Here is an 18,140-nt window from a genome sequence, read left to right as displayed (position 1 = left end):
CACCTGAACGTATGTGGCATTGGCTGCTTCACTCTCAGGAAGAATGGCAAACTTTCAGAACACCTAAAGTTCTTGAAACACCTCCTGTTCCTTAGGGGAGTGTGTGGAGGGGGAGGGTGTCTGTGTTTATGCTGGAGGGGACTGCCAGCAAATGCAAACTGGTCTCCCTTTCTGAGAGTTCATCCTTACAGTCCTCTCTCCCAGCAACCTCTCAAACCTGCTCTTCTTCCTCTTCCTCCACAGTGTTTAAAAGAGAATAGGTGTGGGGCTTCCCTGGTGGCGCTGTGGTTAAGAATCCGCCTGCCAATGCAGGGGACACGGGTTCGAGCCCTGGTCCGGGAAGATCCCACATGCCGCGGAGCAACTAAGCCTGTGCGCCACAACTACTGAGCCTGCGCTCTAGAGCCCGTGAGCCACAACCACTGAAGCCCGCGCGCCTAGAGCCCGAGCTCCACAACAGAAGAAGCCACCGCAACAAGCCCGTGCACCACAACGAAAGAGTAGCCCCTGCTTGTCGCAACTAGAGAAAGCCCGCACACAGCAACGAAGACCCAATGCAGCTAAAAATTAAATAAGTAAAGAAACAAAAATGGTATTACACCATTATTAATTGCTTTAAAAAAAAAAGAGAGAATAGGTGTGTAAGCCCCTCCTCTTTGCTCTTATTGCATCCTATAGACACCTGAGAAGAGCCTTAGATACAGTGTATTGTAATCAGGAGATTACAAAAGCAGCAGCAGCTGTAAATTACCGTTAATCTTGGAGGACGGTGGACAGTGGGAGAGGTGCTGGGACACTAAAGGGTAGATGCTACCCTGATTTTCTAAAATGGAGAAAGAGAAGAGCCACAAAATTACAGGTGAAAATTATGGTAATCCCTGGATTTCCCTGGATTTTTTTAATTCTGGAATTAATTTTTAAACAGATGGTTTCAAAGCACTTATTTTAAAAGCAGGAGTCTGTGAGTCAAATCATATCACATCCACTGCTAAAACCTATTTTCCTTTTTTATTTAACATTTTATTTGGAAATGATTACGGATTCACAGGAAGTTATCCCCCAAAATCCCTTTTCCTTTTTGCTAGGGTAACTAGGCTGGTAGCTATTAACACTATGTATCTTGATTTCAGCAAAGCATTTGTGGGAGTCTCTCATGGCATTTCCTGGATTACCATTTTTGATGTAGGCCTTTTGTTTCATTTAATACGTAAGCATTTTAAGAGCAGAATTCATGTCTATTTTATCTCTGGATAACCACAGCCCTTTGCACATGAAAGGTGTTAAGAAACTTTTTTGCTGTTAAAATCCTTCCTAACAAGATGGGAAAATACCAGCTGATTGCAGTTAGGTGGATCCACAATTTGGTAAAATGCGGTACTTGCGGAAGATTTACTAACAGATGAGTGTTATCCTGGAAGCATGATATATGGGACTCATGGTCTGTTGCCCTGGTCTGAATAGCTTATCAGCATCTTGGAGGAAGACACAAAATCAGGCGGACAAAATTAATATTCAGAATCACCCACCCTGGCTTGGATCCTGTGCTAAACTTATAAAATGAAATATAGTAGGGTTTCATAGGAGATTCAAGGAACCAATTGCATAAAGACAGGATATAGGGAGACCTAGATTACCTGTTTGCCAACTGGAGGCTTGTCTGAATTGAGCCAACATTAGTGGGCTGCAAAGCAAACACAGCCTCAGCCTGGGCTGACAGAAAAGGCTGGTTCTAATGTGCAGGAAAGCCCTCCCTAACAGTAGTAATAACAAAAAGAAAGTGAGTTTTAGAGGAACACATATAAGATACTGCTTACAAAACAATATTATACATTATTTAGGAATACATTAATAAGTAATAAAAGAATAAATACATGTATATGAATAATAAGCAGGAGAAGATACATAGGGGATTTTGGCTGTTTGATAAATCTTTCATTTCTTGTGCTGGGTATATATTCATTATATTATTCTTTATGCCTTCTGTGAGCCTGAAATAAATTTTTAAAAATTATGGCGATGGAGGTTTCAACACAATATAATGGTTTTAAAAAAGCTGTAATCACTCCACACCTGTCAGAATGCCTATCATCAAAAAGACAACAAATAACGGGCTTCCCTGGTGGCGCAGTGGTTGAGAATCTGCCTGCTAATGCAGGGGACACGGGTACAAGCCCTGGTCTGGGAAGATCCCACATGCCGCGGAGCAACTAGGCCCGTGAGCCACAACTACTGAGCCTGCGCATCTGGAGCCTGTGCTCCGCAACAAGAGAGGCCGCGACAGTGAGAGGCCCGCGCACCACGATGAAGAGTGGCCCCCGCTTGCCAAAACTAGAGAAAGCCCTCGCACAGAAACGAAGACCCAACACAGCCAAAAATAAAAAAAAAAAAAAAAAAAAAAAAGACAACAAATAACAAATGCTGGAGAGGGTGTGGAGAAAAGGGAGCCCTCGTGCACTGTTGGTGGGAATGTACATTGGTGCAGCCACTATGGAGAACAGTATGCAGGTTCCTCAAAAATGTTTAAATATAACTTTCATATGATCCAGCAATCCCACTCCTGGGTATACATCCTGGGTATGTTTTCATTTACATGTGGAATCTAAAACATAAAACAAAGGAATGAGTATGACAGAACAGAAACAGCTCATAGATACAGAGAACAAACTAGTCATTACCGGGGGAGGGGGGGAGAGAATCAACAGGGGGTAGGGGATTAAGAGGTACAAACTACTATGTATAAACTAAATAAGCTGAAAGGATATATTGTACAGCCCAGGGAATATAGCTAATATTTTATAATAACTTTAAATGGAGTATAATCTACAAAAATATCGAATTAATATGTTGTACACCTGAAGCTAATATAACATTGTAAATCAACTATACTTCAATAAAAACAAAAACAAAAACAAAAACCAGTTGTAGTTGTCTTAAGATGCAGCAAGTTGCCTTATGAAGGAGTGAGGTCTGTATCACTGGAGATGACCTGTCAGAGATGTCCTGGAGCAAAGGTTGGCACACTACAGTCCCCAGGCCAAATCTGTCTTCTGCCCTTTTTATAAATAAAAATGTATGCAAACCCAGCCATGCCCACTCATTTATGGCTGTTTTCATACTACAAGGGCAAAATCGAGCAGTTGCGTGGTTGAGACTGGACGGCTTGCACAGCCTAAACTACTATCACCTGGCAGTATACAGAAAAGTTTGCTGACCACTGTTCTAGAGAAATCATTGCATTGAGATGGACTAAATGAGCTCTGGTTTTCCAAAAAGGGAAAAGGGGCAGACTGTAGAAACTCAGGTCAATGTAAAAATCTGTGCAAAATTTCCAGAATGTTTCTTAAAAAATGATTTAACCCCGAGTCAAGCCACTCTGAGAAATAGATTGTATGGTTTTGACTTCTTTTTGGCCATGCCACCTGGCATGTGGGATCTTCCGCAACCAGGGATCGAACCTGTGCCCCCTACACTGGGAGCGCGGCGAAGTCTTAACCACTGGACCGCCAGGGAAGTCCTGGTTTTGACTTTTAAAAATAACCTAGCACAGTGTTTGGCATAGAAATACCCAAGTGTTTGCTGAATGAAAGAATGGTATATGCAAGTGCCCATGCTTTCTGCCCCACCTCAGAGAAGCAGACTCCGTCATCCCCTCCTGCTGGCCAGAGCAGATTGAACCAGGGGCACGCGCGCCCCGGGTTTTGGCAGTCAACTCTCAGTCTGCTCAACAGCCTACAGCATCAGCTGAACATGAAAAGATGAGCTGGACCTTTCAGAGTCCCTCTCACAGGAATTTGAACTAAACGTGTGGAAAGACTAGAGGAGTTAATGGCTGTAATCAGAGCTGCAGAGTCTGATTGGAGAGAGAATAGAACAGCAGTGATGTTGCCTTCTTTACCCAGGAGAAATCTTATCCTAGCCAGAAAACCACCCAGTGGAGACTATCATGCCTGCATTTAATATACAAAACAAAAGGTGAGAATATTCAGTCTAAATAGTGTGGGGGGATTCAGCCTCCACTGCATTATTTTTTAATTAATTAATTAATGGCTGCGTTGGGTCTTCGCCGCTGCGCGCGGGCTTTCTCTAGTTGTGGCGAGTGGGGGCTACTCTTCCTTGCGGTGTGCGGGCTTCTCATTGCGGTGGCTCCTCTTGTTGTGGAGCATGGGCTCTAGGCATGCCGGCTTCAGTAGTTGTGGCATGTGGGCTCAGTAGTTGTGGTGCACAGGCTTAGTTGCTCCGCGGCATGTGGGATCCTCCTGGACTAGGGATCGAACCCGTGTCCCCTGCACTGTCAGGTGGATTCTTAACCACTGCGCCACCAGGGAAGTCCCTCCACTGAATTCTAAGGGACTTGAATCTTCCCACTGTCCCTTCCCTTGGGTGATTTCAATTTCTGCCTGCCTCAAAGAGCATTTCACCACAACAAATGTGATCTAGGTCTTTAAAGGTGGATATTTTACATACACTGGGGCATCTGAGACAAGTCAACTACTTCTTCTGGTGCTAAACAGAGGAATCAATTTGTTCCAATGCTCAAGGAATCATTGGCTGTATTGAACTTATTGAAAATGGAATGGTCTTATCTTTATGTTCTCTGTGCTGACCGTGGAACCCAGTCTCCACATCTGAGGCTGCTCTCCTGCTTGGTGAACTTTGTGGTTTTCCTCTCCATGGAGCTCATTTGTTTTCAATAAACCCTTTTGTCCTCCTTACCCAGTTCCAGGTGAAAAGGTTCCAAAGCCATTGTTCTCCACAGATACCCAGACCAGGTGAACCTGCCAGTGCCAAGGCTCCGACACCCAGAGGTGAGGAATCCAGGTCAGCAGCTCCCCGCACACAACCCTGTCCTAAGAAGGCAGACTTCTGCCTGGCTGTGGGCCTCAATCCCTTTACATCAATGGGGGTGAGGGCCAATGTCAGGGGCTCAAGTGGTTCACGTTTGAGGCAGCCATCATCACAGCCTCCTCTGACTCTCCCAACTTTAGGCAGGTAGGAAAAGGCCTCCAGAGCCTGTCCCCCCATGCTCAGACCTCTCCCTGGGTTCACTCCTCCAATACAGCACCCACAAGGCCCAGACCCCAGGGAGGCAAACGGAGACCTCTGACCTTTAGGCCGCGTTGGAAGGTGGAGATAGACAGCAGGGCTAGGTCTTGCTGCTCCTCAGCATAGCGCACCAGGTACACGTAGACAAGCTTCTTCACCTGGGGGGGAGTGGGTTTCTCAGCAGGGACTGGTGCCCCCACCCCATGAGATGTCATCACCCCAGCTGGCTGTGGTCCATGGGGAAAGCATCCTGGGTGTACCCTGGCTCCTTTGCTCTGATCCACATCTAGTTCAGGGACATCTAGATGGTGTCTTTTCCTAGACCAGGAACATTCTGAGCAGATTGGCCCCCCCCCACGGCCTGGATTGTTCCCTTCCTCACCCCCAACCAGCTCCAGTTTATTCCTTGTGGAGGTGGGCGTGAGAGACCCCCTCACCGTGTAGCACGCACCTCTATGTTCTTACAGGCCACGTTCTTCACCACGGCAGGAAACAGGTCTGAGGCATTCTTTCCCCGGGCAATCATCTGGGTGGTGGGGTCAAGGTAGGGGGAGAAGAAGGATGCCAGCTGTCATTAGGGGAAGGTCCACAAGGAGCCAAGGAGAGCTGCTCTTTGACCCCCAGGCCCCTCGCCCAAGGGAGGCCCCTCCTTCCCCCCTCACCGCCACAATCCTCTTCATGGCCTCCAGCTTGAGGGAATCCTTGTTGGTGTCCAGCATCTCCTTCAGGTCATCATGCCTGGTGGGAGACACAAGAGGTCAGCTGAGAGCACAGCAGTGGGGGTGGGGCTATCAATCAGTAGGATCCAGGCAGAAAGAAGGGACCTGGGCAGGGAAAGCAGGACTCGACCAGAAGGGAAGGTGGTAAAATACACATCAGGGGACTTAGGGTCTCAAGGAGCATGTGGGCCAGCCAGTGTTATGGGCTGAGTTGTGTCCCCCTCATAAAAGATATGTTGAAGTCCTAACCCCAAGTACCCAGAATGTGACCTTATCTGGAAATAGAATTGTTTCAGCTGTAATTAGGATGGGGTAATACTGGAGTAGGGTTGGTCCCTAATTCAATATGTCTGGTGTTCTTTAAGAAGATGGCCTTGTGAAGAGAGAGATGCAGGGAGAACGTCTTGTGAAGACAGAGGATTGGAGTGATCCCTCTACAAGTCAGTGAACATCAACGATTGCCAAACTACCAGAAGCTAGAAAGGGGCAAGGAAGGATTCCCCTACAGGTTTCAGATGGAGCATGGCACTGCTGACACCTTGATTTTGGACTTCTAGCTTCCAGAACTGTGAGAAAATAAATTTCTATTAAGTCACCCAGTTTGTGGTTACAGCAGCCCTGGGAAACTAATACAGCCAGGAGATGATAGGATGGATTTGGGGTGGGAAAGGTAGGGACACTTCCCAGGAAATGGCCAGTTGGATAGATGAGAAGGACCTGGAGCCAGTGGAAAGGAGGTGGGTGTCAAAACAAGAGCAAGATGCCCTTGTCCCGCCCCGAGTGTGGTCCCAGGCCCTGACCCCACAGACTGAGTTGATTCCAAGGACTGGACTCGTCCTAGATTCTCCAGAGTCTGTTGAGGTGGTCTTACCACAAAGGCCAGACCTGTCACATTCAACAGTCATTCAAGAAAGTTATAAAACCCTAATGGGAGAGGTAAATGATGATTTAAATAAATAACCCCTTGCACATGACGGAGGGGAATAAAGGTAGTCTCCAAGCCAATACACAAATTTCATACAATGGCCACTGAAATCTCAATGGAGGCCTTTTGTCAAACTTCCTGAAGTGACTACAGAATTCATCCAGAAACAAAAATCAATTGGTAAGAACTCCAGAGAATTTTGGGGGGAGAACAAGAGAACAATGGAACAATGACAGACAACTCCCCCTACCAGAATTCAAAACACAAAACAACATGACAACGATAAAAGCCCTATGGTACCAGGTTAAAAGTAGAAAGTCAAGAGTCATAGGGGGGAAATTTCACAAATGGATCTAAGTTGATACATTAGGAACAAATAACTCACCAATGGGAGAAAGAAATTTTCCTCCTCTGAAATAAATGCTGTCAGGACAACTGCTATGTAGCAAAGAATTTAACTTGTACATATATTTCACACCAAAATTAATTCCATATTTGTTTAATAGTTAATTTATTTCAATATATGGAAGAGGGGGAAATTTTAATTTTCAAGGTCATAAAATTATCAGTAATAATAATTTTTTATTATTATTACTAGGGTTTTCTTTTTTTTAACTTTTGTATGTAAACTAAATTTAAGAAAAAAAAAAAAAAACCAAGGCAACTGTATTTGTTTGCTAGGGCTGCCATAACAGTAACACAGACTGGGTGGCTTAACAACCTAAACTTATTTGCTCACAATTCTGGAGGCTAGAAGTCTGAGATAAAGGTGTCAGCGGGTTGGTTTCTTCTGAGGCCTCTTTTCTTGGCTTGTAGATGGCTGTCTTCCTATATCTTTACATGGTCTTCCCTCTGTGGGTCTCTGTGTCCAAATTTCCTCTTCTTATAACAGGTGAATTATATTCGATTAGCGCCCACCCTAATGACCTCATTCTAACTTAATTATCTCTTTAAAGGCCCTATCTACAAACACAGTCACATTCTGAGATATTGGGAGTTAGGACTTCAACATATGAATTTGAGGGGGACATAATTCAGCCCATAATAGCAACAGAAAGGAAAATATTTGGGATATGGTGAATAAAAGTTTAATATTCAAAATAGGTAAAGTACTGATATAAATTTAGGGTATATATTCAGTATTCACTGTCAGGGGCCCTTCTGCCATCCACTTGCCCCGCCAGGTAGACACAGCCCTGTGCTGCTGCTCCCCATTCAGTGAGTGGAGCATTGTCTGGTATTCCTTGGCCATGTGCCCTTGAGCAGTGAACAACCTGCCCAACCATACTCAGAGGTCCAGGGGCTGGTGGTCAAAGAAGTGAACAGAGAAGTGTGAATAACCCCATGGAAAACTGTGTCTGCACACAGCTGATAGAGCAGTGGGACCACTGATGCACTCATATATTGCCCAGGCAATTCCAAAATGTGATGAGCAGTTGTGTATGGAGAACTGTACATTCTCTAATCTCCCAGATGATACTCAGATAATCCGTAGCTTTGACCCAGGCATGAGAACCCAGCCGGGAGAGGTATCACCAATGGTAGGAATTAAAAAGCAGTGTGCGCAAAGTTAGTCACAGAAGTGAAACATTTAGAAGCAATAGAAAACCAGAAATTGGAGGTAGCAATATTAGGAGGGGGAAGAGCATGATAATAGTCATAAAGAGGCAAGTGTGACTGGTGCTGATGCTGAGAAATGAGTAAGTGATAAATGCTAAGAGGAAGAAAAGAACCTGACATAACATGCACCTAGTCATAGGGCTGCATTTTGCAGAAATGTGTGAGTGCTTAACAGAACACAGAGGACTTGCTAGCTGTCAGATGAGGGCAGGAGAAGATGTCCAGCCCCACTCAAGTTGATCTAAAACTCCTCCATTCAGGAATACTACTCAGCCATAAAAAAGAATGAAATAGTGCCATTTGCAGCAACATGGATGAACCTACAGATTATCATACTAAGTGAAGTAAGTCAGACAGAGAAAGACAAATACCATATGATATTACTTATACGTGGAATCTAAAATATGACACAAATGAACTTACTTACAAATCAGGAACAGACTCACAGACATAGAAAACAAATTTATGGTTACCAAAGGGGAAAGGGTGTGGAGGAGGGATAAATTAGGAGTATGGGATTAGCAGATATAAACTACTATATATAAAATAGATAGACAACAATGTCCTACTGTATAGCACAGGCAACTAGATTCAATATCCTGTCATGAACCATAATGGAAAAGAATATGAAAATTATATATGTATATATATCTATATATATCTGAATCACTTTGCTGTACATCAGAAGCTAACACAACATTGTAAATCAACTATACTTCAATTAAAAAAAAAAAAAAAAACGATCAAAAGTCCTCCATTCAGGAAGATGTCCCCCCAAACCAGAGGACATTTTCTACTCCCTATGGCCAAGCCAGGGTCAGAAGACAACCACCTTGTCACCCTCCTAAACACAAACCAGGTGGTCAATTCCTAGGTGTGTTGAACTCAGGACACATGGCTGTAGACAGAGATACAGACCATTCACCTGGGCCTGGGCAGCACTGAGGGTGTGGGAAGAATGACAGAGCTGGGTGCCACCTTCACCAATATACGCACACCACTGCACCCCCAGGAACCTCCATACATACCCCCACACAGCCAACTCACACTCACAGACACCTACACACCCAACCATCCCCACCAAACACTGGTACCAGCGATACCCTCCCACATCTCCCCGCAGACATACCTACACCCCATACACATACCCAGACCCCCAAAGACACACCTACAACCCCCAGACACATACAATCTATACATAAACCCACACACATCCACAAAACCCCCTGCAGACACACACCCACAATCCCCACAGAAATACACACAGTCACAGACACATATACCACACATACAGACACTTCCCACAAAAACACACCCTCAACACATAAACCCACACACCTATGGACGCACACACCTCACCTACAAATCCCTACAGACGCCCACAGACACATATCCACCACGACTCCCCCCACCCCCTGATCCAGACATGCACATACCCCACACACGTCCCTCGACAAACACACACACACCACACACACCACATACACATACACCTTTTTGACAAGACTGAGTTACTCCAGTCTCATTGGCCAAAATGGCCCGTGGGCTCCCATTTGAGATTCTTCATGATAAATACAGGCTTTTAAGATCAAATACTCCAGCCTCACAGATCCTCTGACCGCCTTCTGAGGGGTCAGGTGGGCGTCCTCACTGGTCAGCCTGGGGTGACTTCACGGGGACCTGTCAGAGTTTGCCCAGCCCCTTTAACGCTGGGAGTTCTCTAAAGCAGGCTTCCTCGCACCCGGGTGTCCTCACCACCCTGACACATGCCACAGGCCCGTGTCCAATGCACACACTCAGGGCGTGTGCTGTGGCACCCACACTTCTCCTACCCACCCAGCCTAGTGCACACCTTCCAGGCTCCTGAAGGCTCTAGGGCCCTAGGTGAGGGGAATCGAGGGAGCGGAGGGACTGCGGGGACATAGTGGACATAGCACAGGTAGAATTGTCAGCTGCCCCCTGACAGACAGCAGCTCCCTCCTAGGGCGTAACCACCCTGGGCCCCTCATCTTCACTCCCACCAGCTTATGTTCCCAAGAGGGAGAAGAAGGGAGAGATACACAGCAACACTCTAAGGCCATGAAACATTAATCTCCCGTAGTCAGATCCCCTTATACTGCTCTCACTGTGACCTGACCCCTGGCCTGGCCTGAGGGACTCTCTGGGGTGGGGGGCACTGGAGCCAGCTGGTGGGTAAAACATGGCATTTGAGGCCAGACATACTCATCTCGCCTGATATCCACTCTCCTCCCTCCCCTCACAACCCAAGTTCCAACCCACTAGACAGGAGAGGGTGGCCAAACGCTTTATCCTGTCTCCAAACCTCACCCAGAACCCACTCTACCTAGGACCTGGGGGGAGGAAAAGGTCAAATATTTTACTCCACCCTCAAATATTTTACTATCCTCTTCCCCTCAGAGCTTCCAGGGAGTTAGGCTTATCTCCCCCAACTCAAACTCTCAGTCCCCCATACAGTGCCCCTGACACCCCCCCTTCCCACCTAGACCCTAAATGCCGGCCCAGTCCTCCTGCTGAGGAGGTGGAACTTAAATGGGTCCTGGCTGAGAGTGGCAGCTTCCCACGCCTTGCCTTCCTGGCTGTCTGGGTGAGGGTCTCTGGGGGCCCCTCTGTACCGTAGTGGCTGCCTCTGGCTGTGGCCTTGGCCAGGCTCTAGGCAAGGTCCTTCCAGGGATGCTTCTGGGGTCGTGTCTTCCTCTGGCGCCGGCAGCCACCGAAGCTCCTCCGGCTGCAGGGCCTGGTACCAGGGTGGGGGCCCCCCTTCAGGGGCCAGCACAGGGCTGGCAGCCTCCTGATCAGCCCCACAAGCCCCTCTGCCCCCTGGCCTCACCACGGCCCCTGGGAGCTGCAGGAATCGCTGCATTGGGCACCAGGTCCTGCTCCGAAATGGGACTGAGCTGACCAGGGAGCTGGGGATGCCTGTCACTGTCACCAGACGGCCCGCCCCGAAACTCAGAAACTGGACACTGGCAGGGAGGGAGGCTCTGGTTTCCTCTTCACTGCTCAGAGACAAGGACTCACGAGGGGGAGGAGGGCAGGGACTGGGGACAGGGCCAACCCCCAATCTCCAGGCAGGGGACTAGGGGGCAGGAGAGCTGATCCAGACAGAGGTGGGGCATCCCTCCCCTCCACTCTCATGCCACAACTGGACCTCTGCCTCCTCAGAACAGCTCTTCCTCAGAAATCTTGTACACCCCCTTCTCACCCTGACCCTAACCATCTTGATCCTCACCTGTCTTTCCAGGGCCATTTCCTTGATTTTTTCCTTCCTATCAGCACTCTCTTATCTCTACTTCCTCCATACTTGGCCTAGGCCCCCCAGGTCCCCCCCTCCAATCTGCTCCTTACTCACATCCTTGGCCCTCTTGTCCCCTCGACCCCTACCCTGCCAGGAGTGGTTAGTTTATTTGCTGTATTTCAAACCCCCTTGATGCTCCTCAAATTCCCACCCACAGCCTTGCCTTTGCAGCTTCACTACTGGCTTCTTACAGAAAATAAAGGCTTTAGATCAAATCCCCCACAGCTCCCAAGAATCTGCATCTACTCTCTCCTCTCCTGTCCTCCTCCCTCTGGGCAGAGCTGGTCCTCCTTGAGGCCAGGCCAATCCTCCCACCCAGCTCGGTAAGCCTCCCCTCCCCTCTCTCCTTCAATTCCTTTCAGCCTCTCCCACACGGCTGGCTCCTTCCCATCAGCAGTTAAACTTGCTCTGGGCTCTCCCATCCTAATAATAAACAAACAAAAATAACAACAAACATAAAATAAACAAACCTTCTTGAACTGATGTTCTCCTCTGGCAACTCTTTCCCTCTCTCCCCCTTACAGTCACACTTCTTGAAAGCAAAATTCCCATCCATTGTGTTTTATTTATTTACCTCCTCTTCACTCCTCTATTCACTTTAATCTGGCTTCCCATGCTGATTAGAATTTAGGGCTGAGGAGCCATGATGTCTACAAATTATATGGTTCAGCCAAAAATATAGACAGATGGTTAGATAAGGCAAATATGGCAGAATGTCAACAATGGTTGAATCTATGGGGAGGGCACACATTCATTGTATTATTCACTCAACTTTTCTGTATGTTTAAAATTGTTCATCATAGAATGTTGGGGAAAAATAATCTAGCCCCTCCTCTTCTGACTTTGCCAGAACTATTCTCGCAGGGCAGAAGGTGGGGAGTAAAGCAGAAAGGGGTTGACCTGCTCTTTGTCAAGCCAATGGTCATGATTGCTTTCCTTGTTTGAGTTGACCTCAATGGGCATTGACACTGCTGATCGCTTCCTTCTTGAAACTACATTTTATTTTTCCTCCTTCCCTTGGCTTACTTTTTCTCAGTTACTTTGAAACACTTTCCCCCTGCTCTCTGGTCACTCTTAATTCCATGTCTTCAGGGTTCCTACTTGTGCCCTGTCTGAACTCATTTTATATTACATGCTCCCTAGGTTCTCTTGGCTTCCTTTTGTGGCTTTGATGGATATATATAATAATCTCCTGGACTCCAAATCCTAACATCCAGCTACCTACTAGACTTGAATGTATTATACCTCAGAGTTTACAATCTCAGCATGTCAAAAGCCATTATTTTCCACATATTTGCTTGTAATGTCTTTATGTCCAATTATCTGGTATGGCACCACCATCTATCCAGTTACAAGAACTAGTAACCTGAGATTATCCTTATCTTCTCCCAGCCCCTTCCTCTTAGCTTTCCCCCCAGTTAATCATCAGGTCTGTGGCTTCTACCAGCTAAAATAGCCCTCAAGTCCTGTGCCTCGCCCATAGTCTAGGCCACCATCATGTCCTCCCCCCCAACTTCAACCCCCTTCACTTGTCTCCTGCTGAATCCAGCACCCCTCCAATCTCTTCTCCACAATCCAGCCTGGGATCTTTCTAAAATACAAATCTGCTATTGCCTGCTTAGAACCCTTCAGTGCCCCCCCCGACCTTGGCATCTCCCCACCTTCATTTCTGGTCATTCCGGTGGCTTGCACAGAGATTCTGCCCTCACCGTATTAGCACCTACAAAACCTGTGATCTGGCTCTCTTTCACGTCCACACCTTGCTAAAAGCTCGTTCCTCTGCCCGAAGCATCCCTGGATCTCCCCTGTCCCTTCTCTCCGGGCACAGGGACCAGCTCCTCTCACCGCTCTGACAGCCCCCACTACACTGAACTGTCACTGACAGCTTCTTCCCTGTGCCCCCCTCTAGAGCAACTTGAGGACAAGGACTGTCTCATGTTCATGGCTGCATTCACAGTGACTAGGACGAGACTCGACACAGTAGGCCCTTAAAAAGGCTTGTTTCAAAATTTACGAATAAACGAACGAATGAGCCAAAGGCGGAAGGAAAGAGTGGGAAGTTAAGGTAGGGCTAAACTATGGGGCAATGTGGGGAGCAAGAGTGTGAGAGCCAGATGGGAGATGGGGATGAGAACATGGGAACCAGAATGAGGGAAAATGGATTTGTAGGAGGGGCCAGGCCTGAGGTTCTGAGTCTATTCCAGGACGGGCCTTCCTGGACAGGCCCCAGGCTCAAGCTCGCCGGTTCTGACCCCTCCCCCACGTTATTTTGGCGTCAATTCGCCACACGCGAAAAAAGGCGGAGAACCTGTAATCCAAACCTACTAACAGGAGAAACACCTGGGGCGGGAGGATTGGTCCTCCAGAAAGAGAGACGGCTGGCCCATCCCCCACCAGCCTCCGACCCCCTTCCCAGGTCCCCGGCCGGCCCCTCACGGCGGGATGCTGTCGTGGGGGACGGGCGTCGCGAGGGCCCGTGACCGCGGCGGGAGGGGGCTGGGCAGGCTTCCGGTGAGCGCCGCCGGGGCCCGGCCTGGGCGCTGCCGACTGGCCTGGGCGCTGTCCATGGTACCGGACCGCATGTTTCCAGGCCGGCCCGGGCACAGCCACCCTCTCGGCCGGCTCCCTCACCGCTTGTAGTCGGAGGAGAAAATGCCGCCGCTCGCCGGGTCGTGGCCGTACTCGGGCTCCCCGGGGCCAGCAGAGCCGCCCTTGTCTTCGCTGTAGGCGGGGGCGGCCGACATGGGGCGGCAGGGGAGGTCTCGGGCTTCGCTGCGGAGGTCGCGGCGCCTCCGGGATGCGGCAGGGACCGAGGAAGGGAACGCAGGCCGGACAGGCGAGGTCGGCTGCGCGGCCTGGGCTCCGCAGAGGCCGCAACCTGCGGTGGCAGAGGCTGCGCCCGGATTTATCAATCAGAGATGCTTGCGTGAAGATTCTTAAAGGTACCGGCGCCTGCGGAGCGGAGGGCGTGTCCGCGGAGAGAGCAGGAGGGGAGGTGTAGCAGTCTGGCCCCGCCCCAATCCCTCGGAAATCCCTCCACCCCCCAGTAAGGAAGGTTCCTGTCCTTTAAAGGGACTGATGCAGCTCCAGGTCTGGGGGTGGGTGGAGGTTGCTGGACTGATTATGGGACAGCCTTCTGGGGATGCAGAACGTCTTTACCTACCACTGACCACCGGGTCTCGGTGGAACGGCCTCTAGGGGCTCCACTCATCCCAGATACTAGCGCGGATGCTCACCCACGCTGTGGAAGGAAAGGGCGGGGGTGGGGGAGGGGTAAGAGAAAGCTGTGCACAAGGGTTTCCTGGAGATGTTGGAATTTAAGGAAGGTTGGTCCAAGAGCGCCAAGGAGCCTACAGCATGCTGCTGTAGATGTAGATGCAGATGTAGAGAGATGGGGACAGAATAGAGGGGAATGTGAACCCCGAATTCAGCTTTGGAAAATAGTTTAATGACCATTTCTGAAGCCCTCATGCCCACCCAGGAGTGCCTGAGGTCATGACTAGTCCACGGTCAAGTCCACATCCACCGAAACCTAGGAAAGAAGGGGAAGGGAAGAGGGTGGGTTAGGGTCTGGTGTGACTGCCAAGACTCTTGGATCATGTGAGGCCTTCAGCTCCTCCCCCAAGGTACCCCAAGGAAAGACGGCCTGGATCCAGAGGGAAAGTGGTGACTGGGTTGGGGGAAGGGGTGGGTTCTAGTTGACTTTGGGGCATCAGGTTGAATAGCTGGGGTCTTTTGGCTGGACTTCACGGAGAAGGTGAGAAGGCCTGGATACGGAGTGTGGAAGGGTCCATAGGGCTGAGTCTTGATCTATAGACTAGGACACAGGTGTCTCCAGAACCAGAATTGGTGGGCCTGGGTGGAAATGGGCGGGGCCGGAAAGGTGGAATTTGGCTCCGTAGGTGGGTTCCATTGGAAAATGGGAATAGGGACTGACCAGGACCACGGCAGCACCTGGCTGAAGTAGGCTGAAGTAAATAGATGTGCCCAGTATCTGTGAGCTGGGATCTTCCTGGAGTGGGCCCAAAAGGGTTTCAGAGGAGTAGAACCTTGATGAGTTAGCAGGCCTAGTTTGCTTCTAGGGGCTTTGGGTCTGCCAGAGGAAAGTGGATCTTGAGGTTGAAGAACGTGGCCTGGGTGGGGAGGGAGGGCCTGAATTTTCCAGGAACGCATTGGTTAGCTGCATTTGTTAACTGGCTCTGGAGGTGACGTGGGGTCCTGCGTGGGTAGCTGGGCCGTGTGCACTGAACTAATGGGACTCCGGGCTATTTGTAGGGGGTCCAGGTTGGGCTCTAGGCCGAGCAGTGCAGTGCAGAGTTCACGCAGTTGCTACGCGTGGGGTGATAGGGAGGTGGGTCAGCGTCCAAGGCTTTGCGTATGCGGTGCTCCAGCCACCCTGTCTATGCAGCACCCTCCAAAGCGAGCGGGAGCGCAGCAGCAGTCGCTGCCGTTGTTTGGACACAACGCCTTCACAGGAGCCGAGAAACATGAGCGGGCCGCGGCCACCAGGATTCTTGCATGCAAGGATCACCAGACAAGTGCGGATCAGAGCCAGGTTAGGTCCTGTGACTCCAGCCCCAAGATCCAGCCTGCACCCCTATCTCCCAAGATCCCGTGGCCCTGACCCCCATACCCTGGGTGCCCAAGTGCCTGTCTTCAGAGACTCACACCATGAGCTCGGGACCTGCAGTCTTCATCCCCGTGAGGCCCACCCACTGGTGGAGCTGGGCTTGATGGGCAGCCTCTGTTCGAAGACTAAGGCCTGCGTTCCAGATGAGATACTCACCCTCAAAGTGGATGATCTCTCTGTGGCTGCAGTACATGCCCACGTGGGCCCTGCACCAGCATCCAGTGGGTGACATCAGCCTGAACAGGAAGAGGTCTCCTGGCTCAGGTGCTCCATGGCCTCTAAGTGTTGACCCAGGAAAGCCTCAGACAGGAAGAACTTAATGGTGCTGACTGCCCCAATCAGGGCCTGGGAGGAGAAATGGACCAGACCACCGTGTGTTTGCAGGCTGGGATGAGGGAGAAGCCACTGATCATTGGGTCAGATGGGCCACCCAGGGCTCAGGGAGACTTGGCTTGGGGCTAAGCCTGAGGTGAATGTCTTCGATACTTCACACATGCCTCCCTGTGCTGAGGAACTTCAGAGGCCTGGATATCATGGATAAATTCTGCCCTGAGCCACCCTTCAGTTTCCAGCAGTTGAGACCTCCTCCTTATCCAACGTTTTCTTCTCATCTCAAATTCCAGCCTCGCCATTCCCCTCCCCTCCTCCTCCTTTAGGACCCCCTTTCCCAGTCATCTCCCATCTTGCCATTCCCTGGAGGCAACACCAGGGGCATGTGAACCTGAGATGAGCAGAAGTCCTGAAGAAACAGAAACCTGGGGGACTTCCCTGGTGGTCCAGTGGTAAAGAATCTGCCTTCCAATGCAGGGGACACGGGTTCGATCCCTGGTTGGGGAACTAAGATCCCACATGCCACGGGGCAGCTAAGCTCACACGCCACAACTACTGAGCTCGCGTGCCTCAACTACAGAGCCCATGCACCCTGGAGCTCGCATGCCACAACTAGAGAGAGGAAAAACCCACATGCCACAACTAGAGAGAAGCACGTGTGCCACAATGAAGAGCCCTTGCCACAATGAAAGATCCCACATGCTGCAACTAAGACCCGATGCAGCCAAAAAATAAATAAAAATAAATAAAATAAAATAAATATTTTTTAAAAAAGAAAGAAAGAAACAGAAACCTGGGTGAGATCTAGACCCAAGACAGGCATCTCCTGCCAAGTCTGAGAGGAGAAAGACCCTCCCACAATCTCAGCCACCAACATCTATTAAGCTGCTGCTCATTGATGCTTAATACAATCCCACAAGATGGGTACATAACTGCATTTTCAGGATAAAGAAACAGGTTTCCAAAAGTTACACGTTGCTGGAGTGCACACAGCTTAATGTATGTCTGCATGACTCTTTCGTGTGCCCTTTGACCTAAACATCAGTCACCTCCCTTACCTCCTTTTCCTCTATAAGGAAGTGAGAAATACATTTAGTTCAGGTTTCTCCTATCTTTACTGAGAACAAAGGGCTTTTGGGACCTGGGAGGATGGCCTGTGTGGTTGTGCCTGAGCTTTGGTCTCAGAGAGAGCCTGGGAAAGGGGGTGAAAGTAGGGCCTGCCTCCCCTGTCCCTGACCCTTCCCTTCCCTCCTGGCCCCAGTCCATAGTATCCTCTACATATTACGGAGTGAATCTCAATTTTCACAAACTGGGAGCTGTGGAAGACTCAGGGGACCAACTCATCCCAGTTTGCCTGGGGCTTTCCAGGTTTTAAAATAAAAAACCCTACATCCCAAGAACCCAGGAAAACTTGGACAGTTGGTCACCTTAGGCTTAGGTCTCCCCTCTCCCATCTCTCTTGACCTCAAGAGACCACAGGGAGGACCCAGTCATGTGAACAGCCCTTTGGACTTTGGTCACACTCTCCTGAAATTCACCAGCAGCATCTCTTGCTTC

At 49.4% G+C, this 18,140-nt stretch overlaps 1 protein-coding gene across 2 annotated transcripts in view; it reads right to left on the bottom strand.

Moving 5' to 3' along the window:
* AP3B2 (adaptor related protein complex 3 subunit beta 2) overlaps nucleotides 1-14,596 on the bottom strand; it is a 31,821-nt gene extending 17,225 nt beyond the window's left edge. Inside the window, exons 1-4 of one of the 2 annotated variants that reach the window (XM_036845091.1) lie at nucleotides 14,255-14,596; nucleotides 5,706-5,781; nucleotides 5,495-5,569; nucleotides 5,106-5,201 (exon numbers count right to left, since the gene is read on the bottom strand). In XM_036845091.1, coding sequence (XP_036700986.1) covers nucleotides 5,106-5,201; nucleotides 5,495-5,569; nucleotides 5,706-5,781; nucleotides 14,255-14,367 — 360 coding nt within the window. In that variant the 5' untranslated portion in view covers nucleotides 14,368-14,596. Of the gene's footprint in view, nucleotides 1-751; nucleotides 826-5,105; nucleotides 5,202-5,494; nucleotides 5,570-5,705; nucleotides 5,782-14,254 lie in introns of those variants that run through there. The other variant, XM_036845092.1, reaches the window with a different exon arrangement.
* Nucleotides 14,597-18,140: the final 3,544 nt, after the last annotated feature.

This window comes from Balaenoptera musculus, chromosome 2 (assembly GCF_009873245.2).
Source record: "Balaenoptera musculus isolate JJ_BM4_2016_0621 chromosome 2, mBalMus1.pri.v3, whole genome shotgun sequence".
Classification (NCBI taxonomy): domain Eukaryota; kingdom Metazoa; phylum Chordata; class Mammalia; order Artiodactyla; family Balaenopteridae; genus Balaenoptera; species Balaenoptera musculus.
This window is presented reverse-complemented; position numbering and strand designations above follow the sequence as displayed.